The sequence below is a fragment of the Seriola lalandi genome, unplaced genomic scaffold (genome assembly GCF_002814215.2).
Source record: "Seriola lalandi dorsalis isolate HSWRI2012SDOR001 ecotype SW California unplaced genomic scaffold, Sedor1 jcf7180002054735, whole genome shotgun sequence".
NCBI classification, from domain to species: domain Eukaryota; kingdom Metazoa; phylum Chordata; class Actinopteri; order Carangiformes; family Carangidae; genus Seriola; species Seriola lalandi.
In genome coordinates, this window is record NW_019525288.1 from 1,779,560 (window position 1) to 1,803,841 (window position 24,282).

At 36.2% G+C, this 24,282-nt stretch overlaps 1 protein-coding gene across 1 annotated transcript; it reads right to left on the reverse strand.

Annotated features, from left to right (window-relative positions):
* Positions 1–95: 95 nt before the first annotated feature.
* tmem255b (transmembrane protein 255B) lies at positions 96–23,529 on the reverse strand. Its single transcript, XM_023424392.2, has 9 exons — positions 23,305–23,529; positions 21,453–21,595; positions 21,246–21,308; positions 7,083–7,172; positions 5,208–5,288; positions 3,889–3,974; positions 2,891–3,050; positions 1,975–2,121; positions 96–968 (listed from the first exon to the last, which is right to left on the reverse strand). The coding sequence occupies exons 1-9, from the start codon at positions 23,366–23,368 to the stop codon at positions 738–740; spliced, it is 1,065 nt and encodes a 354-aa protein (XP_023280160.1). The 5' UTR covers positions 23,369–23,529; the 3' UTR covers positions 96–737.
* Between the last annotated feature and the right edge of the window lie 753 nt (positions 23,530–24,282).

Sequence of the window (24,282 nt, forward strand, 5' to 3'; positions counted from 1 at the left end):
ATTATCAATAATATATACAGTAGGCTATATTAACTATAAAGTGCACATTAAATGATTAAGCAAAGTAACAGCAACACCAGCATCATTTACTCCAGTTCACATTTCAAGAAAGCCCTTTTAATTGCTTGTACGGTAGTTAGCATAGTGAGATAAAAACACAATACAGCTGTAATTCAATCAGCACAAGGTTTAACAGAAACAAATGTCAGATCACAGTCAAGTGTATAAACCTATGTAACATCTGAAGGCCAGCTTAAGGCTTGACGGAAAAGGTGGACAATTGGGGAAATACGCTTACTCGCTTTCTTGCTGGTAGTCAGATTTTGTTATGTTTGGAAAGAGCCAGGCCAGTTGTTTCTCTTTTTCCAGTCATAATGCTAAGCTTAGCTAAGCTTAACAGCTGCTGGCTGTAGCTTCATATTTACCTGTAGGTGTGACAGAGGTATCTAACTTATAGCACGGAAGAAAATAAGCGTGTTTCCAGGACTGTTTCCGTTTAATGAATACACATGAAATAACTTAATTATGTCTATACAATCACACTAAATAGCTATAAATCTGTCTCACTTCAGTTCGAATCCATCAGACACATGATACATAACATTTAAATCAGGAATTGTGATGCTCACTTGAGTGTTTTCCATCTACAAGGTCACCTATGAAATGTCTTGTGCTACATTCAGTCTGACCAGATCAATGTTTTTTCTCCAACATGCCCCATATGTTTCTCTGAGACCTCAGCAGGCGTAAGGAGGTGGTTTCTCAAAGGGGCTGTAGGAGGATCCATAGAGGACAGGAGCGTTGGGAGTCAGCATGAAGCCTCCTGGTTCTTGGTTGGCTCCCTGAGGTTGTGGTTGGGTGGGAGCCTGAGAGGGCTGCTGGTTCTCATCAGACGGGCAGGAGGTGGAGGTAAGGCCTCCCTCAGGGATTAGCTGGGGTGTAGCAGGTGCCTGGTAGTTGTTGTTATGCTGAGGGAGAGGAGAAGAGACAGGGAGTGGTAGGTTGTTGCAGTATGTGGAAGTAGAGCCAAGGATACCTGAAATTATTTCTTACATTTTTATGTGAGGTGTGGTTTTTACTTTGATTTGTGTAGTTTGGTTCTCTGGTAGCAGCCATAGAAATATCAGCAAAGATTAGACACCATCAATAATAAATTTTACACATTTCAAACAAAGTCACTATGATATAAATAAACCAATGCATCTCCTGAATAAGGGTGGTTGGCTTATTTAACAACTACAGCAGAGGTCATGCTTCAGTTTATGGCCCATCAATCAGGCATTCCTGTTCTCAACAGGCTCTTGGATGATCACCATCACAGTCTACAGCCGTGCCAGTGGGTCTGTGAGGGTGTTTTGCCAGTTTTATTGTATTTATTGTTGTTAGTCAGTTGTTTGGTCGTTAAAACATCAGAAAGTGAATAATGAATATAAGGTGTTGTTTTCAGATTTTGTCCTGCTGTCCAAAACCCAAAGATAATCAGTTTACTACAAAGTAAGACTGGAAAAAGTAGCAAATCCTCACACAAGTTTTGCAGGTATCCATCTGTGTATCCATGTGACGTGGCAGCAGTGCAGATTAATAGTTTTCTCTCTGGTCAAGTGCTTTGATGTTAGAGTGGAACAGCTGTGCAAGTGCAGCAAAAATAAATTTGAGCCAGTGATACTCATCTGTTTGCCAAACTAATAGAATGGAATGTGAAATAGGTATTTTTTCACAGGAGACATTTTTACCTGTCGCAGCAGGTAAAACATGAGTGTTACTAAAAACATTACCAATAGCTCTGTTCTTTTTAATTTCCCCGATGAGCCATGACAGTGTAACAGTGAAACCACAAGTGTACGATATCATGACCCTGAAACTAAAGCAGCTAAATGGAATTCAGCCAACATTCATTTTATTATTTACACCTGTGCTTTTCCTACTGTGTTTTTCACTGAATGTTTCTTTTTTCTTTTTGTTTCTGGCCCCCACCTGCACTGGTATTGGATAGTTAGGGTAGGCAGGCAGAGTCTGTCCTGAAGGACAGAAGCCAGCGTAGGTGAGCATGTGCTGGGTCGGGTTGTACAGGATGTGGGGTGGCGGTGCCGGGCTGGGAGCCATCTGAGGAGTCGGCTTCTGCTGCAAGAAACAGCAAACATGTTTGGGATAAGATGGTAAATCATCAAAGGAAGCTGGAATGCAAATGTGAGTGAGTGTGTCCCAGTTACACACGAACCACACACACTTCATTTTATAAGAGGTATGACAGCTGCCTATTGTACTGTAGGAACCATAATAATAAAATCAGAACCATTAAGATTAACACAATAAAATCATAGATTTTCATGTCTTTGAAACAGATTATTAGACTGCGCTTCATGCCAGAAAAACTGCATTTTAGATTGAGTTTGGAGTTCCTTCAAGTGTGAGCAATACAGATAAAAAATAAGGTTAGATTATTAAAAAAAAAAAAAAACATTAAAAATGCCAGTATACAGCAAAGTCAGTTCAGTTGATTATTTTCGACAATTCAATCTCATGAGTTTATTCAGGAATTGTAGTGATCGGATTCAGCTTAGGGCGCTTCCTCTTTCAGTGAAAAATCTAAACTTTAGGGAGCTTTGAAAGAAGCTCTAGTGAGACATTATAAGTTCAAGTTTTGTGGTTATTGAATTATTAAAAATTATTGTAATGACACTTCCTGATGGTTTACACAGAGGCAACAAAACAGCTTGTTATTCTGTGTGACCTGTGGGCAATAAGGAAAGGTAACTTGTATTGAGCATAATAAAAAGCCTTCATCATCAATGTAATACTACAAGGTTTTTATTTTGCTCAGGACTCAGTCTGCCTTTACATCATGTCTAACTTCTTGTCTATAAAGATTTATAAAGGAACTCCAGCTCACCATGTCCTTGTATGCTCCGAGGATGGCAGCAGTGATAATACCCAGGAACAAGCCAATCACGTTGAGCACCACTGAGGCCCACAGCAGACGGTACAAGTGGATCACATCCCAGCAGCTGCTGACACCAGTGAACTCATAGTACTGTGTGTGGTACTCTGTGCTGGAGGAAGAAGAGAAGAGCACTGGTCAGTATTTTAGTTGCTATAAATCACAAAGCATGTATACCTCCCTCACAGCTGATATTTTGACCTGTCACAGCAGGAGGTGCACAGGTGTAATTAGTATCACTAATGGTTATGTTTCATTCAAGTGTATCACTGGAACAGATGATGATCAATGGAGTTCAGCTCTTGTTGATTTAATGATTACCACTGTATGAACACCACTTTCCACTTCATATCACAGGTGTTTTAATTTCAATTCTTCCAGACAAGGAAGAAAACAAAGAGCACCGCACACTGTCCATCACTCACTCTATTACATTTTAAACCTTCCAGGCAGCTGTTTATCAGCTAATGACTGAGTGATGCTATGGTTGCAAGCAGGAAAATACTTTTTCTGAAGCTCTCCATCCTTCATATTCTTCCTTCCTTCAAAATCTTGGAAGGATAAAAATATAAACCTCCGCAAGGCAAGGAAGTGCCAAAATCACATGATCCGTGTCAGCCTGTGTGTGTCTTGTAAGAGTGATTTTCCAGCAGCACAGACTGTACATGCAATTTTGGCAGCTAGCACAGAAATCCAGGACAGTGATTTTCCACAGGCCCTGCTGTCATTTATAATTAAGATCTTCCAGTATAGCTGATGGATGGTTAATCTACATCTCTATTTCCTCCTCTGAGCGGACATGTGATCACAGTTGATCTTCAAAGTTTTTTTCTCACTTCGCTATGAATAGTAGGAAGTCACTTGATAGATATGTCTTATTGCTCACAGACAGCAAAGAACCTTTTCAGCCTTAAGTTGGTGCTTTAGCCTGTGAACTCCTTGTCGCTCACCTCTCACAGTTGTACAGGTAGCAGCAGTAGCAGGTGTTGCTCCTCAGTTTCAGCTTGCATGCTTTGTCGAATGAACGGCACGTCACCTGCAGAGTCAGTGAGGTTTGATGACTTCAAATATTCTCAGAGTTTCACTCATTTGTATTATGTTTTATTAACCTCATGGAACTGATACAAGTTTGGAGAAAGAAACACATGACCGGAAAGTAACTGACTGCATGTCAACATGTATCCAGATTCTCTGTTTGCTTGTAATTTGGTTTGATGACAAGTGTTTGTTGCTGTCAGTAAATCTGTGCAGTAACATTATCTGACCACTAGATGTCATTACGCACTATGTGAAACTTTCAACGAAGAACAATATATTCCTATATTAACCTTAAAATGCATTCAAATCATCATTTACACCATTTGAAAGACAACAACTGAGACACAAAGGTAAAGCAGTGTGGAGGAGGAGGAAGACTACAACTAAAGGTGAATAAAAACCACAGGTTAGGGGACTTATACAGTGCAGACAATGTCAGGTGGTATATGAAGTGTATATACATTACAGCATACAACACGACTGAGTACACCCCTGGTCAATGTGACTAAAATGTTAAGTAATTAGAAATCCTTTTCATTTAATTCAATTATATTCGTTTTTAGACAAAGAATGAGAAGAATGAAGCCAAATTCATTTGAAAAGCACAAATGTTGGACTAATTAAACTATAAGGAAAGGTCCATATTAAAAAACTGACTGTAACAAAAGTCAGTACACCCTCCATTAGTGTGATTCCAGTCATTTATTTTTGCCATATTTTGTATGTCGGCCTTTATTTTTTATCTATAAATGTCATCTTATCCCCCACAGCTTTTGCACTCATGCAGCTGCCGGATCAGTCACTGACAGATGATCCATCCTTTTGCTGAGTCAGAAACATTTACCCGTCTGTTTTTCAGTACAAGGATGTGTAAATAACATATGTCATTTTTCGAGGACGACCACTGCGTCCTCTCTTATTGGTAATTTGGCTCTTCTTGTACTATGTGGACCCATGTTGCATTAGACACAACCCAAACTGAGGAAGCTGATGTGATGTTCACAGGTTCTTTTATAGTCTTGTTCATGCATTTAGCCTTGTACCTTGCTGTGTACTCGCTCTTGTTGCAGTTAGGTTGTACTTCAGGGCCTGTATTCAATGTAGTCTAATCAAATACCCTATACTTCTACTTAAAAATAAGACAATTATTGTAAGATGACACAGTAACATTGTAGTCATATTGCACACAGGTGTACTCAGTTTTGTTGTATACTGTGTGTATGAGAATCACCTCTGTGTAGTAGCTGTCGTAGGCGTAGCCCGATCCACTGGCATAGAAGTCGCACATGTCCTCCTGCAAGGGTCTAATGTCCTGTATGTGTGAGTGTGTTAGAAAGATCAGAAAGAGAGAAGACTTGTTAAATACATAAGCCACAATTATACAGGGACTGAAGTACAAGTTAATCCACTTGTCATACAGCACAGCTGTTTTTCTTTAGAGTAGATCTCTATGATTTAAAGAATTGAATTATATACTTTCCCTTTTGTGTCCTGTAAAGTTACATGTGTGTGAATTTGAACCATGTGTCCATCCTCCTCCTGCTTCTCTGTCACTGCAGCAGTGAAGGTTTACAACATGTTCTTGCCCTCAAAAGCGTCCACTGCACCGGACTGCAAAACCTCCAGCACTAAACATCACTGGACTTTATATAATGTGAACGGTAATAAAATCATTTTCATTGTCCAAAGCCTTGGAGGTGCAATAAATATGACTTTTACTGTCCCGTGAGCACAAAAGAAATATATCTGCAAGGGTTTGATAGCACTGCTGATCAATATCAGTGACTCAGGGCCAGGTGCTGGGAGGTCCACTGTTCCTGGTCCGTACTCATTAAGATACTCATTAAAATTCAGTAGGCTGATGTGACAAACTCAGGTGTTTGTGTGTGTGTATCCAAACATTTGATGTATCCAGTGAGGAAGCGACAATGACCTTATTTGACCTCTCTGCATTTTCAGTTCCCACATAAACAAATGCAGATATTTGTGCAAATATAATGACACACATATAAATTTAGTCTGGAGTTTTACTGTTGGAGAGAAAGACAACGTGCTGATAAAGTGACAGATTATGAAAGTGCTTTTTGACTTCTTGAGGCTGCTACTTATTAAATACAAACATTATGTAATAGTTGACACAGATGTATATGTAGTGGCAAGGAGAGAGAGGGAAACAATATTTGTGGAATTGCATTTTATGTGATACAGTAAATTTCAATAAAAAATATATTCCAAAATATTGGGTGAAACTATAAAACAGCCTGAGCTTTTACACTGACATTGCGTTGTATGAATAAGGTACTAATACCATAGTTAGCAGTTGTTACTGGTACTTAAATACAGATACAGTAGAAGAAAACTAGAATAATTGGACCTATGGGGACAAGGGAGTAACTACTGGCCATTTTAGAGGAAAGGAGAAATAAATGCTTTTGTTTGACACTTGATAATAAATCTCTGTAGTGTGAGTGGAACTGAGCTCCCCTCTTTTATATTGTATTTTTTCCTACAAACGAATACATCTTTTAGTGAATGCAACTACAATGTACATTTTACATTACACAGTAAGAATAAGGTTGGGGCTGTAATATAATGTGGTTGTTTTTTTTACTCTTTATAGAAAATTGTAAACACCTTATTTCCCAACCTTTTTTTTTCTAATGTTTTACCAATTACTGTGTGTACACCAAATCATGGAAAATATATTCTCTATTCTCTATTCTGTTCAAATATGATATGAAGATAAACATGTTTTTATTTTAATGTAATTGACTTTGGTTGTTGCATATTTACTGTATGTTTTTTTGCATCAGAATACAAGAGTTTACAGTGGGTGGATAATTTTTGGTCACATGTAATCATCCCTGTTGTGCTGAATGTTTCCTTCAGCTCTTCAGGTGACCCAGCCGCTCTCTGCAGGTCCGGCACTGAGATGAGTTTATCTGGTTCACATGTCCAGAGTCAAATCTGTCTGATTGCATCTACAAAGTTCCTGATTTTACTATGGTGTCTGTGCCAGTCTCGGATTGGTGTGTGAATGTGTCAGAGTTTGTTCAGACAAAAAAAAAAAGAAAAGAAAAGGCACATGAATACATGTAAAACTTACAATGAACTCTGAAGCGATGATCCCGTCCACAATGGCGCAGAAGAAAGACGCGATGACTCCGATACTGACGAAGATGATGGCTGCCATGAGCTTAAGGAGAGGTGGAAAAGAATGTATGGGAAGAAAAAAAGGAGGATACGGTCATGAGAAGTAATCTTGGAAAAAAGAAAAAGTAACCACATCAGAATAAATAAGCATCAAAACAGTTATGAGATTATCAGTTTGTGTTTTGTGTTATTTGAATGCACAGCTACTAAGTGTCTTTCCATTACTTGGAAACACATTTCTGACACTTTTCTTATTCAAATAAAAAAATTCTCAATTAGTAAATGCACAAAAGTTGAAAAATTAGTCAAATAAAAATGAATCAAGAAATAAAACCACTAATAAATGGTAAATCTGATGTGGAAATCTTGAATTTGCAAATTTCCAGTATTTCATTCTGTTTTATTTAAGTTGTTAAAAATAACAATAAACTCAAAGTTTACAGAGGTAAACATAAAGACAGAGGACATATCATTGATCACTTTTTGACATATTTACATTTATTTCTAAATCTACTTTCTACTTTTTGCAATATTGTGTCAGAATATCGTAATTTAATTATCCTGAGTCTTTAATATTTTTTTCTTATTTATTAATTCATATGCTGGAATTTGTATGATATAAAGGCAAAATCCAGATTGAAGTCAAAGTTTATGTAAGCTTAGTGTCTCTGCTGGTGTGTGTCCTCGTCTGCAGTGTCAGGGCTGCAGAACGATAAAGGAAATGTACGGCCTCTTGCTCTGCCAACACAGAGGTGCTTTGTGGGTAATTTATGGGGAAAGAGGCAATGTACAGGACAGAGGGACGGCCTTTTGTACCAGCAAGGTCAATCTAATTCTCCCAAACTGAAACCCACTCACACACACACACACACACACACACACACACACATACACACACACACACACACACACAGCAAGGAACAATCTTGCACATTCAAACAGATCTGTAAATTAAGCCTAAGAATGTGATCACTGATCAATAAACCCAAATCTGAATGATGTGAAACACTTTTCTTCTATAAAGCTTCTACTGTAAGGCATACGACACACACACACACACACACACACACACACACACACACACACACACACACACACACACACACACACAAACAGTGCAGTAGACCCAGCTGGCTGATCACAGATGTCTGATCATAAACTTTATCACTGAGCATCGTTTCCTGTCTGTTCAATCGCTCCTCCAGGACCAAACCTCCTGCACTGAAACATAAGATTAAACACATGCACTTTGTTCTTTCATCTGCTGTATCCATCTACCTGAAACAGCATATGGGATAGGCTTCAGCAGTTTGTCACAAAAATTAAGAACAGTTTAAAAAACATGTGTATTTCTATCAAGGGCGTAGGTTTGGTGTCAACATTGATAGGGACACAACAACCCTGTCACCTGTCCAAAATGGTTTAATTGTGATGCATAATTGTTCAATTGCTAGGGCCAATAATAAGGGGCTTAAAGGGCAGGCTTGACAAGTAAATCTATGTAGCAGATAGACGTGTGTAGACGTTTTTATGCTTTACTATACTATGAGTATGCTATATTATGTCTTACTGTAAGCTACTATGATGTTTTTATGCCATTTTATACCTGTTTTTGTATAATTTAATACCTTCTTATACTATGACATTTTCATACTTTATGATATTAGGATTTTTTTTTACATACTATACGGTGACGTTTTCATGAGAAATTATGCCTTCCTATACTATGACATTTTATGTAATACTATACTATGACATTTTTATGACATTTTATACCTTACTATACTATGATGTTTTTATTCCTTACTATACTATGGCATTTTATGCCTTTCTATACTTTGATGTTTTTATACCTTATGATACTAGGATTAATTATGACATACTATACAATAACGTTTTTATGACATTTTATGCCTTACTATACTATGACTTTTTATACCTTACTATAAAATGACTTTTTTTGCCTTACTATACTGTGACTTTTTTTTGCCTTACTGTACTATGACTTTTTTTATAACTTTTCATGTCTTACTATACTATGACATTTTTATGACATTTTATGCCTTACAATACTATGACGTTTTAATGAGAAATTATGCCTTACTATACTATGATGTTTTTATGCCTTACTATACTATGATGTTTTTATGTCTTATTATACTATGACGTTTTTTTGACATTTTATGCCTTACTGTACTATGACATTTTTATACCTTATGATACTATGATATTTTATGCCTTACTATACTCTGACGTTTTATGCCTTACTGTACTATGGCATTTTTATACCTTATGATACTATGATATTTTATACCTTACTATACTATGATGTTTTTATGCCTTATTATACTATGACGTTTTTTTGACATTATATGCCTTACTATACTATGATATTTTATGACTTACTATACTATGATGTTTTTATGCCTTATTATACTATGACGTTTTTTTGACAATTTATGTTTTACTATACTATGACATTTTATGCCTTACTATAATATGATGTTTTTATGCCTTATTATACTATGACGTTTTTATGACATTTTATGCCGTACAATACTATGATGTTTTTATACCTTATTATACTATGACGTTTTTTTGACATTTTATGCCTTACTATACTATGACGTTTTTATGACATTTTATGCCTTACTATACTATGACATTCTATGCCTTTCTATACTTTGATGTTTTTATACCTTATGATACTAGGATTAATTATGACATACTATACAATGACGTTTTTATGACATTTTATGCCTTAATATACTATGATGTTTTTATGCCTCATTATACTATGATGTTTTTTTGACATTTTATGCATTACTATACTATGACATTTTTTTGACATTTTATACCTTACTATACTACGACATTTTATGCCTTATTATACTATGACATTTTATGCCTTACTGTACTATGACATTTTTATACCTTATGATACTAGGATTTTTTATGACATACTATACTATGGTGTTTTTATGACATTTTATGCCTTACTATACTATTAATTTTTTTTGACATTTTATACCTTACTATACTATGACATTTTATGCCTTACTATACTATGACATTTTATGCCTTACTATACTATGATGTTTTTATGCCTCATTATACTATGACGTTTTTTTGACATTTTATGCCTTACTATACTATGACAATTTTTTGACATTTTATACCTTACTATACTATGACATTTTATGCCTTATTATACTATGACATTTTATGCCTTACTGTACTATGACATTTTTATACCTTATGATACTAGGATTTTTTATGACATACTATACTATGGTGTTTTTATGACATTTTATGCCTTACTATACTATTAATTTTATTTTTGACATTTTATACCTTACTATACTGTGACATTTTATGCCTTACTATACTATGATGTTTTTATGCCTTATTATACTATCACGTTTTTTTGACATTTTATGCCTTACTACACTATGACATTTTATGCCTTACTATACTATGACATTCTGTGCCTTACTATACTTTGATGTTTTTTAAAAGTATATTTTTTGGGCTTTTTTATGCCATTATTTGACAGTATAGTTGAGAGAGACAGTAGCCTCTACACATGGGGCGCCTGCTTAGACCACTACGCCACACGGCGCCCCTACTTTGATGTTTTTATACCTTAATATACTATGACATTTTATGCCTTACTATACTATGACGTTTTTATGACATTTTATGCCTTACTATACTATGACATTTTATGCCTTACTATACTATGACATTTTATGCCTTACTATAATATGACATTTTTATACCTTACTATAATATGACATTTTATGCCTTACTATAATATGACATTTTTATGACATTTTATGCCTCACTACACCTTATGATACTAGGATTTTTTATAACATACTACACTATGATGTTTTTATGACATTTTATGCCTTACTATACTATGATGTTTTTATGCCTTATTATACTATGACGTTTTTTTGACATTTTATGCCTTACTATACTATGACATTTTATACCTTACTATACTATGACATTTTTATGACATTTCATACCTTACTATACTATGACATTCTATGACATACTATACTATGACGTTTTTATGACACTTTATGCCTTACTGTACTATGATGTTTTTATATCACATGATACTAGGATTTTTTATAACATACTACACTATGACGTTTTTATGACATTTTATCCCTTACTATACTGTGACATTTTATGCCTTACTATACTATGATGTATTTATGCCTTATTATACTATGACGTTTTTTTGACATTTTATGCCTTACTATACTATGACATTTTTATGACATTTTATGCCTTACTATACCATGATATTTTATGCCTTACTATACTTTGACGTTTTTATGATGTTTTTATGGCTTATTAAACTTTAACATTTTTATGACATTTTATGTCTTACTATACTACTACATTTTATGCCTTACTATACTTTGATGTTTTTATGACATTTTATGCCTCACTATACTATGACATTTTTTTAACATTTTATGCCTTACTATACTTTGATGTTTTTTAAAAGTATATTTTTTGGGCTTTTTTATGCCTTTATTTGACAGTATAGTGGAGAGAGACAGGAAATGGGGAGGCAGAGAGAGGGGGAATGACATGCAGCGAAGGGCCGTCATTAACGTTTTTATGACATTTTATGTCTTACTATACTACTACATTTTATGCCTTACTATACTTTGATGTTTTTATGACATTTTATGCCTCACTATACTATGACATTTTTTTTTTTTACATTTTATGCCTTATTATACTTTGATGTTTTTTAAAAGTATATTTTTGGGGCTTTTTTATGCCTTTATTTGACAGTATAGTGGAGAAAGACAGGAGGAATGACATGCAGCGAAGGGGCGTCTGATGCGGGATTCGAACCGGGGCCAACTGCAGCGAGGACTGTGGGCTCTACACATGGGGCGCCTGCTTAGACCACTACGCCACAAGACGCCACTACTTTGATGTTTTTATACCTTAGTATACTATGACGTTTTTATGACATTTTATGCCTTACTATACTGCGACATTTTATGCCTTACTATACTATGATGTTTTTATGCCTCATTATACTATGACGTTTTTTTTGACATTTTATGCGTTACTATACTATGATGTTTTTATGCCTTATTATACTATGAAGTTTTTATACCTCATGATACTAGGATTTTTTATGACATTTTATACCTTATTATACTATGACGTTTGTATGACATTTTATGCCTTACTATAATATGACATTTTTATACCTTACTATAATATGACATTTTATGCCTTACTATACTATGACGTTTTTATGACATTTTATGCCTTACTGTACTATGACATTTTTACACCTTATGATACTAGGATTTTTTATAACATACTACACTATGACGTTTTTATGACATTTTATGCCTTACTACACTATGACATTTTATGCCTTACTATACTATGATGTTTTTATGCCTTACTATACTACTACATTTTATGCTTTACTATACTTTGATGTTTTTATGACATTTTATGCCTTACTATACTATGACATTTTATGCCTTACTATACTATGACATTTTTATGACACTTTATGCCTTACTATACCATGACATTTTATGCCTTACTGTACTTTGACGTTTTTATGACATTTTATGCCTTACTACACTATGACATTTTATGCCTTACTACACTATGACATTTTATGCCTTACTGTTTTTTTGACATTTTATGCCTTACTATACTACTACATTTTATGCTTTACTATACTTTGATGTTTTTATGACATTTTATGCCTCACTATACTATGACATTTTTTTAACATTTTATACCTTACTATACTTTGATGTTTTTTAAAAGTATATTTTTTGGGCTAGAGATAGATAGAGGTGGAATGACATGCAGCGAAGGGCCGTCTGATGCGGGATTTGAACTGCAGCCTCTACACATGGGGCGCCTGCTTAGACCACTACACCACACGACGCCCCTACTTAGACATTTTCATACCTCACTATGACATTTTTACACCTTATGGTACTAGGATTTTTTATAACATACTACACCATGACGTTTTTATGACATTTTATGCCTTACTATACTGTGACATTTTCTTCCTTACTATACTATGACATTTTATAACTTACTATACTATGACGTTTTTATGAAATTTTATGCCTTACTACACTATGACATTTTATGCCTTACTATACTATGACGTTTTATGCCTTACTATACTATGACGTTTTCATGAGAAATTATGCCTTAATATAATATGAAATTTTTATACCCTACTGTACTATGACATTTTTATACCTTATGATAGTAGGATTTTTTATGACATACTATACTATGACATTTTTAGGACATTTCATGCCTTACTATACTATGATGTTTTTATATCTTACTATACTATGACATTTTATGCCTTATTATAGTATGACGTTTTTATGACATTTTATGCCTTACTATACTATGACGTTTTTATATCTTACTATACTATGACATTTTATGCCTTACTATACTTTGATGTTTTTATACCTTACTGTACTGTGACATTTTATGCCTTATTATACTATGACCATTTTTATGACATTTTATGCTTTACTATCTTACGATGTTTTTATGATATTTTTATGCCTTACAATCCAATGACTTACTTGTGGGCCAGCTCAGTGGTCTGGTGGTTACAGCTCTCGCCTCACAGGAGAAGGTTGTGGTTTTGAAACCCAGGGCTGGGGCCCCTTGTTTGTGGAGTTTGCATGTTCTCCCTATGCCACTGTAGGTTCTCTCTGAGGACTCCAGCTTCCTACTGTCCGTATGCAAACCTACACTCTTGATTTCTATCATTTACAGTACAGTATATGCACTGATCCTGCACTGACATTAGCAACATTTTTTACCTTTTCTTCGATGTCTGATGTCATTTAAGATTTCACATGTCACACTACAGAAGAGTACATGTGTAAAAAAGAAACATATGAATTCAATTTAGCTCTACCATTAATATTTTTTTGTAACACTTGGGCTTTTCCTACCGTTAAAATAAGTGAAAATAATGACAAAGTATTTAATATGAAAAATCTAATTTAAAAATAATATATAATATTGAAAATAGCATTCTTTTCTGTTGAACAAGTATTAATTTGCTTTGAGATCAGGCAAATTTTGGTGTTTTCCTTTATCCTGGTTGATTCCCCAACTACCTTCCACCCTGTACTGTGTATGTAACCTGTCAACTACCCACTGAGTACAGCAGTGCACATAGCAGCTTCATCATAGCATTGGGGCAGTTGCCAGCTTTGCCTGAGCATCTGGTTTTGGTTTTTTTAGAGCACACTCAGTCAAGGTGTGAGTTGTTTGGTCTTATAGGTTGTGGCTAATCAGAAATAAACATGCCTGTTCCATATAGAAGTGTAAACGTTTAAAACAAACTAATCAGGTTTATTTGACCAGTCCATTTCATTCAGGTTCATTTTTAGTTAACCTGGTGGCAATCTGTTATGTATGAAATGTGTAGGAGTACATAACACAAGGTGTGGTGAAGGGGAAAACAAGGGATTTTTTTTAAATGAATTTCCCTCATCAAAGTGAAATAAGAGCCAAACTGAGAAAATAAGCTTTTTCTGACTGGGTTTTATCTGCTGCTGGTCCAGACTCTCCACTTCATTAGCAGTTTAAATGACTCTGCTTTTATGGGCTGTGAGCGGGAGATGAGGCCAGCAGCAGAGACAATAGAGCCTGACAACTGCATTACTTCACATTAGCACCAGCTGCCAGCACATAAAACACCTCAACACACACTCTGTCGCCGAAATCCCCAAACCCCCTCTAATACAGCTGAAAGAGAGAGAAAAATCAAATACATGTAAAAGATTAAAAACACACAGACAAACTGTGCTTTTCTGCTCTCATGAGTCGAGTCAGCAAAGAAATATTAAAAAGACTGAAGTGGTGGAAACTGACTAAATACATTTATTCAAGTACTGTACTCCTACTTTCCTTGATTATTACCATTTTATCCCACTCTTTTCCTCTACTCCACTACATTAAATATTTCAGTTTTTATTCCACTTTATTATTTAACAGCTATATTTACTGGCTACTTGTCAGATTTTACATTTAAAAAGCATATTAAATATAGGTGTGTAAGGTTTCAAATGACATTGTCCTTCTAAATTAATCCTATAGTTTAATTTGAACAACTTTGAGGCCGTAAGAGGTCAAATTATCCAATATTTCACAAAAAGCACAGGTTTTTCTCCCATTAAGCAACTCAACATTCCCAGGTTGGGAAACACTGGACTAAACTACCCAGTTGTCTATTTAACTTAAAACTAGCTCCATCTAAACTAACGACCAACTACGACAACTGCTTTAGCTCTGTTTTTGGTCTCCACCACCTCCTGAGGAAAACATCTGGCTCGTTAGCTACTAAATGCTCCACTATCTTCACCAGCTAGTTGCTAACTGTGCCAGCCTGCTACTCTGTACAGACCAGGTAGTGTATGGTGAGTTTTTAGAGGCTTTCCACTATAAACAGCTGCCTGCTGCCGCTGAAAAAGACATCATGAGAGCAGTGAGGGTGAAGCAAAACAGTAAAATCGGACCGTTAAACAATGTCCCAATGTCACGTTATTTTCACATTGTACTATAGCTGCTAAAAGATCTGGATACATCTTTCAACACTAAAATACAAAGAGAAATACCAATAAAAGACAAACATGATAAATGTTTTAGAGAAGAAAACACATCTGTGTTGAAGGGTTAAGGACAAAGAGGAATCACATGGCCTTGGTAAAGATACCTATCAGGTTATGTTACTAAAGTCGCTGACCGCTACAAGGTCTTCTTCTCCTACTCAGTGGTCCAGTGAGCAATCATGACCACAGCTGGACACACTGGTAATAAGAACTGATCCCCCCATGACCTGCTGGGTAAAATACGGCCTTTAAAAGGTTCACTGTTCTGCTCTCTAAGCTGCAAGGTGACCAAAAGGATGGTACTCTGTGTGATGCAGGCAGTAACTACAGAGGAGGCTGCTAGAGCAAAGAACATGAGCTACACGAACCATTTAGTCATAAAGAAATCTTACAGTGTATCAGGGCAGTGAAGCCTGTTATAGGAGCGGCAGGGTGAGTGCAGATAGGAAGGGAGTTTTTCTTTTTTCTTCCATTTACGGACAGAATTTCATGCTCCACAATCCCTTTAAACGTTTTGGAGGACAAGATAAGATCAAATGAAGAGTGCAGATATATTAAGATTTTTCAATGCTTATATATGTATGTAACCACCATTCAACCATGACAACAAATAGACACGAAACAAAGTCAACATAAATGTCTGTCAAGTCAAATCAATATTCTAGATGATCTATTTCTATACCAAAGAACAACAATCAGCCACTGTCTTAAACTGGAACATAACTTTTGTTAACCTGTTTTGTTGTTGGCGTCTTATCTCTATATTATTTGATTTTCATTTTCAGTGTGTTAATATTTCTGTTGAAAATTGTTTTTAATCATATTTTATATGGTATATTTTGCTAGCTGTCTCATATCTATGTTTTTGTTTTTGTTTTCAATAACGCAGCACAGCTGTCGAATAAAATACCATTTTCATATTTAAATTCAGGCTCATTTGATGTGTCAGATTATTTGATTTTTGTGTCTTGTGGCCTTGTTCATCATTTTCTCTTTGTACGTTGTGCTAATGTGTTTGTTCTCATTGACTGATAAACTGTTTTTAAATTTTAGAGCTTGATTTATACTTTTTTGGCGAGATTTCCTTAAAAAATTCATTAAAATCGCATTAGTGCAACCTTTTTCATACCTGATAAGTATTATGTCCTTATTATTACTTGTGCAAATAAATTATTTTCTGTCTTATTAGATTGTCTGTGTCACCTGTAAAGTTTGAACCGTGTTAACCCTCGACTGATGTTGTCCACTTCAACAGGAGGGAGGGATAAAAGTTCATATCTGTATTAGATTTTCTCCAGTCTCACGTCAAACAGGAAACTTTCCTGTTTGGCAGCAGTAAGAACTTACCACTTCTATAACTGTTTACAGTTCAAATAACATCAAACCCTCCATCAGCAGCTGTATGGGGTCAGAAGAGCAAAGGGCTGTGAGATCCAGGAAGTAAGAGAAGCTTCAGAGCTCTCAGATGTCTCAGATGGCATTGTGGTACGGTTAGTTGTTCTTTAATGAGCGATCTCGCTCTGCCAGCAGGCGCTCTTGTTACAGCACAAAGCCTCAGACACGGGAGGGAAGACGACACCTGTGTGAGACTGAACATCATGCCACATGTGCCTCATAAGAGACACTGTAGACCAGCGCTAGTGTGGCAGTGATCACACCATTAAAGTTTAACACACAGAGCTGGGAGTGATGCCAGAGAGGCAGACAGATGCAGCCAAAGCTGGCTTACCAACCAATCAAAGAAGGCGACTACCCACTACCCTGGTTTCCTAAAAGCCTGAGGTTTACTCTACTCGTTTTTCTTCTACATAATTTCATGAATCGCAAATTTCTTAGAAATTTGCACCACAGAAGTACAACCTCCATCCTCTATATTATGGGCCTGGTCTTGAAGAGGAACTTTGTGTCAAAATCTAATTTTAAGATGTAAACTGTTATCCTGTTACTCATTTGTTTTAAAGTTGTGTTTCATCAAAGTAATAGTAATTACTAATGTCATAGAAAAGTGGAGGTTAGTGTGGTCATGGATAAAACAGGTAGTGATTGTCTTTGTCTGTGTCTTCTCTCTGTGTTCACACATTTACAGCCACACACACACACACACACACACAAACATTACATAAACCTGCTTGTTTAATATATTGAACCATGTCAGCTGTATAAACAAGACACTGCATCTTTCCACATGTGTGAACATCTCTGGGAAGGTTCTCTGTGTGGGCCGGATTAGATACAGTACACTGTAGCGTAACGTAAGACAAAGTGATCTGACCAGGCACACGACACCCTGGACACCACATGAAAAATTAACAACACACACACACACACACACACACACACACACACACACACACACACACACACACTGATATAACACTTCCATGGAGACAGGCGCAGGGACCATGCACAGGGAACGTCTTCTTTAATTGGGTGGGTAAAGATTGATTTGCACGAGTCTTTATAATTTGGGCAAGTTTGTGTATTATTAGGGCAGTTTCCACCTACAAAAACTTAGGCATGAGATAAGATACTGTGTGGGGTGAAAGGGACATGTGCATGCAGGTGTTATGAAAACTGCATCAACAGTTCCAGCAGCACCAGTGGCGCAATTAAGTTACTTTAAAACATCTCGCGACCAGTTATTGGAAAAATCATCAGTGAGTAATTGAGCTATAACTCAGTCAAATCTGAACTTATCGACATATTTTTAGATTCAATATGTCATAAACCTTTAAACAGCATAGACAAAAGACACTCCTTATAACTGCAGAACCCCCTGAGAATCATCACGTTTTTAAGTTTCCATATGTATTAAAGTAATTAATTAATACTTGTCTGTAAATCACCTGGTATCTAGCAAATGAGAACTGTTAATAGTGAATTCTGTGTACTCCAACATGTAAACAAATATAGCCTGAAAAAAATGGAGCTTGGTTGTAGCCCACAGCTCACTCATTTAATCCATGGCAACCTTTCTTGTAAAAGTTTACATCTGTTCATACAAGAGGCGATTTTAAATGTTGAATGTAATATTATCGAAAACACTATGAATAAATAAAAGACTTTGTCCTTGCTACTCTCAAATGCATCATAATGCGTCGGCTGATTTCAGACAGCCATAGAAAAAAACTTCTCAATGACTGTCAATTTTGCCAGCTAAAATGGCAAGCTAACGTAAGCTAGTTAAGATAACATTAGCTTCATGAGTTGGTAGAAAAAGCCACCAGCCGACTTTTTAATGCTTCCACTTAACTCATTTTGAAATGAGAACCGTGCTACGAGTCTTACATATGCACTTCTCGGCTGTATACATCCTCTTTTCGAATTGAAAAATTAAACATTCCTATAGGCCTTTTCAGACAATACAGTCATCAAGACACCTATAAGACTAAGCAAAATTAGACGTGTGCAACAAAACAATTATGACGGATTCAGGTACTCGTACTCTGGTTTCTGTGTCACTGGTGTCCTCTTCAAGGCACTTAACACAGTTAGTCTCATGTTGGGTTTGATATACTGTGAATGTGATACTGGTGATACGACTTAAATTACACAGAAGAACAATTTCAGCTTCTGGTTGCAACTGGCCCTTAAGTAGCGTTCGCATTGGTCGGCCACTTGACTGATCCAAACTGGTTGAGATCGGCTTTAAATGCTGATTGGGGGTCAGTTCAGCAGTTTTAAAGACTGGCTCTCTGATCAATAATCTTTTCAGACAGATCTTTGGCCTACCTCTGAGTGTCTCCTCTCTGGAGTCATTAACATGATTCTTTTTTGAACCCTGTGTTGTACAGAGAGGTATTTTGATGATATTATACCTGTGTCCCTGTCTGAAATAAAGGAGCCCTGTCAGCGACTGACCAATACTAATGCAATTTCTCCTCTTGTCACTGAAATCCAGAACCAATCACGTTCACTTTCCCCCAACCACAAATCCAGTCACGTACACTGACCTGGGCACAAGGACCAAGAACACATTATGCTGCCATCGAGTAATCGGATTTGCTTCTTGCTCATAATAGAGCAATTTCCTGTAAAACAGTTTAGCGAATTTGCAAAGTCTGTAACCTAATCCTGTAATTTATGGTGTATATATGTCCTGTTTTCCAGGAACAATGCCTCAGTTTTAGAGGATAAATATGATGAAGCTCAAAAATCTGACAGAAGTCACCTTGAAAGAGAGAGAGCAAACAGAAGGCTACAATATGAGTGAGATATTGCACGGTTAAAACTGTCACTGTCAAGCTGACCTCTTGGGTGCAGCAGAACAAGCTATGAACGCAACTCTTAGATATTATGACCTTTAAAAAGTTAATATGGTGAACTTGTTAGCCAAGAGTTGCCTGTTAGCGCATCCAGTAGATACTGAGCAACAGTGTCATTCTTTTGTCCTTGTGTTTTGGTCCATCTGGTAAATCTAAGTCCAGTATTTACTCTCCTTTTTTTATTCTCCTCTTTGGTGTTTGGTGGTAGGAAAATATATGCATGTATAGCTGCTAAATGCTCCACTAGCTAGATGCTAAATTAGTTTGCATTGTTGCAGCACATTACTGAATCCAACTGTCAATAGATGCCTCTCCATCCACCTGTTTTTCACTTTGTACACTAAAATACTTGAATAAAAACATGGGAATAAAAAAATCTAAATATAGCAACAACAAAAAAAAAGAAAGAAAAAAAGAAAAGTTTTTATGCTTGGCTGAGGTGGAAAAGTTGGTGTATTGATAAAAATAAAATGGGGCCAAAGTGCAATGAAAACAGACTTTAGTGAATATATCATGGCATACATGAAGTATGTGTCTTAACCTTTTACTGAAGAGATGAAAACTAATATATGAAACATTCCCATCATTTTTTAGGTTGAGACTGGCACATTACATAATCTCATTGCACTGGTCATACATACTGTAGCTATAAACGTCTGGTTTATTTATCAGCGCACTGGGCTTTTGATGTGCAGGCGTAGTTAGCAACCAGATGTTTATAGTCTAAGTAAATATACCTTCAGGAAATTAGAAATACTGACCTGCATACATCATGCTGTATTTGGGAAACACTTTATGCCACTTTACCTACAGGAATTTACTTATCCATCTACATTTACCCATGTGCTTGCAGTGATCCGGTCAGGTCTACACATTTTGTCATCTATTCTATGTTATTCTATAAAACCACATCATTATAACCAAGGTTTAGATTTCTTTTTTCTTCTTCTTATTCCTCTTTAGCAAAAGAAATTTACCTACAGCTGGAGATGAACAAAACACCAACAATGCATGCAACAATATGACATTTCTTGAAGTCTGACGTACTAATTAAATCAAGTGGCGGGTTTCAGTGAAGGTGTTGAATGAATTGAATACATGAAATCATCATTATAATGTGATTATAAATGCATTATAACATTGACATGAGAGTCAGAGGAACAGACTCACCATGGGTCTGCGGTTTTCCACCAGGTGGATGCCAACAATGCCCAGAAACGCTCCGAAACTCAGCTGGAGGTACAAAGAGAGCAAAACAAGGAGAATCATTAGGTTTCAGATGAGGGAAGAAAAAAAACACAATGTCACAATCATAAGAGTGTTTGACTGGTTATTGAAAGTCAATTTTTAGTGAGACAAGAGGTGACTGTCACTCACTGTGATGCCAGGGTAATATCCAGCCACGGGCACATTGTCAGTGCGGGTGGCAGAGATGAGACCCACTGCCAGCACCAGCAGAGACAGAGCCAGCAGAGACACAGTCACCCACAGAGCCGATTTCCTCCGACGCAGGTACTGAACTGAGGACAAATGGGAGGAAGATGTGCGGTGAGAGGAAGACCTCTTTACCTTCATTACCACTAGTTCCCCTGGTTCTGAGCCCTCTGAATTACATGTCATCTTGAGCCTAATTCTGAAATCCAAACCCATCTGAAGACAACATGGACATATTGAAATAATTTTTCTGTCCTCTTCATTAATTCCTCTTTCAATTTTTTCCTGATATATGAGCAGTGATGGGAGACGTATTCAAATCATTTACTTGAGTAAAAGCACCAAGAACAACCAATATATTATTATATGTCATGCTCATAGCATGTAAGCAGCGTTAATGGTTGTAGCTAGCTAATTATACCTAGTTTATATACTGTTGGGTGGTTTGATTTAATGTATAAGACATCATATTTTGTATGCTTATGTCATCAGTGATATGCAGGATTTTTGATTTTTACACAGTAATAGTTTTTGTTTTGAAGCTCCAATCGATAAGGTGTGTGTGCAAGAACTTTGAACTAATTATTATACATTCTTAAAATCATAATCAGCAATGTAACTCTGCGGCTGTCAGATGAATATGGTGGAGTATACTTGAGTAAATCCTTCTACCTCTGGATCTGTGGGAAAAGCATTTTAAGTATTTCTAAGAAAAGCTTAACCACAATTTGTTTTTCGCTTTTCTAAAAGAAGAAACCAATTAGCCCTGTGTCTTTGCTTTGGAGGACCTTCTGCAGCCCTTTGCTCCCACATGTAAACATATAGAAATGTTTCTTGTGCACTGAACTTCCCTGGAGCAGCATTGAATAATAATAAGTAAGTAATAATAAGAACAACTTTTGGGTTGCCAGATTGTGGAATATCCTACTCTACCTCCACTTGTCTTTTTAGCTCAAAGGACTGTTTGACCACTTGTCTTCAGGAAAAGAGCTGCAGGATATGTTAATTTATAAACATCTTACTAGCATTTACCCTCATACTTACAAATACAGGCATGATGGATTATTGAAGAACCTTTTATCAGTGATGTCTTAACATTTATAAATACAGGTGACTGACTAACTTTTGCCAAATTGAGAAATCCAAGACTGTTTATTGTCATGGGCTACTAACATTTACAACTGCAAACCTGATGACTTGTCTGTGTTATTGCTGAATAGAAAGACACATCCATGATATTACCAGGACATTTTATTTAACCAGGGCACACTGATGCATGAGAGTCTTTATTTAACAAAATGTTTAATTCTTAACTTCAAAATGTAATAAAAACAGCTCTCACCATCAGCATTTCATATTTATTATTCTCTCTACATTTGAACTACTTTAAGTCATGCGTACAGATCAAAAGCTAGTAGAACTGGATGTAGAGGTAAATAAATGGTTATATCATAACACGTGTGCAGTGGATTTTGTCCAAGAGCCCTATTCCCAGAAGATACGTGTTGAAAGTAAGCCGGCAAAGTGACATGCTGGAGGAGGATTTTTCCCCAACCTGGCAACCCAGAAGTTGTTATTATTAATGGTTTATAACTGAGCTATTAATGATAAATCCATTAACTACAGCTTATAGACCATTCATAAATGGTGCCTTATGAGAAAGTGGTCAGGAAAACAAACATTCCTTCTGTGTTTAAATTAATTGAATGATATCAGTTAAAGATGCTGCTGTAACTCTGAGCCTCCTGTAGAGACTGGTTAAAAGATGCCGGGATGAAAGTTGACCAAACTGTACCTGTCGGATCCAGTATTTCTGTCGCTGTTTGCTGAGTTGTCTGCTGGGTCTCAGGCTGCTGCATTTCGCCTCAAGTCTGGATGAATCCGCTAAAATTAAAAAAGTAAATGAGACCAGGCAGCTGGACCGATGCTACAAGCTGCGAGATAGATGGGTTTTTTGTTTTCTTATGATTCAAACATTTTTTTTTTGGATAAATAAGCGCACAATATCAGATAAAATTGAGCGCAGCTACTCTGAGCTCAGACTGGTTCAACTTTTCTTGAAACCTGAGTCAGACAGAGAGAGAGAGAGAGAGAGAGAGAGAGAGAGAGAGAGAGAGAGAGGGAGAGAGAGAGAGAGAGAGAGTGATAAATTATTAAATTACTTATTTAACATTAGGGTAATTGCTTAGATTTTTGGTTAATGTACTTACTAAATACTTACAGTGAAGTCAATAGTATATAATCAAAGTGTAGGTTTATTGAGTGGGTTACTTTAAAAAAAACTGGTCATGATGCTGCAGCGTTGATGTGGAAAATAACTAGTGATATGAGTCTACAGCGCCCTCCATCGGCCAAGGCTTTATAAACAAGCCATAAACACAGTTTACAGACTCATCAACATTTGCGGGATGTTTTTGGAAATTGCTGCTCATCCTATTTTTCACTATCTGCACTGGGCTGCAACTAACGATGGACTTCATTATCAATTCATCTGCTGATCATTTTCTTGATTCATGGATTTATTATTTTGTCCATAAGACAGTGAAACATGTCCAGTAAAATTACCCACAGCTCAAGATGTGGCTTGTTTTATTCCAACTGCACTTTATGGCAAAGAAAAGCAGAAAATACTCACATTTGAGAAGCTGGAACCAGCATTTTCTGCTGATCAACTAATTAATTATTAATGTAGATTAGATTGATTTTAATAGTAAACAATTGTAATACAATTGTAGACATAATTTGTTCAATGATACCCACTGAGGAGTAAGAG

Coding starts and splice junctions, on each gene's coding strand:
- tmem255b (XM_023424392.2), bottom strand. CDS start 23,368: ATGCAGCAGCCTGAGACCCAGCAGACAACTCAGCAAACAGCGACAGAA. Junction 21,596..23,304: donor AGAAATACTGGATCCGACAG/GTACAGTTTGGT, acceptor ATTTGTCCTCAG/TTCAGTACCTGCGTCGGAGG. Junction 21,309..21,452: donor GATATTACCCTGGCATCACA/GTGAGTGACAGT, acceptor TTGTACCTCCAG/CTGAGTTTCGGAGCGTTTCT.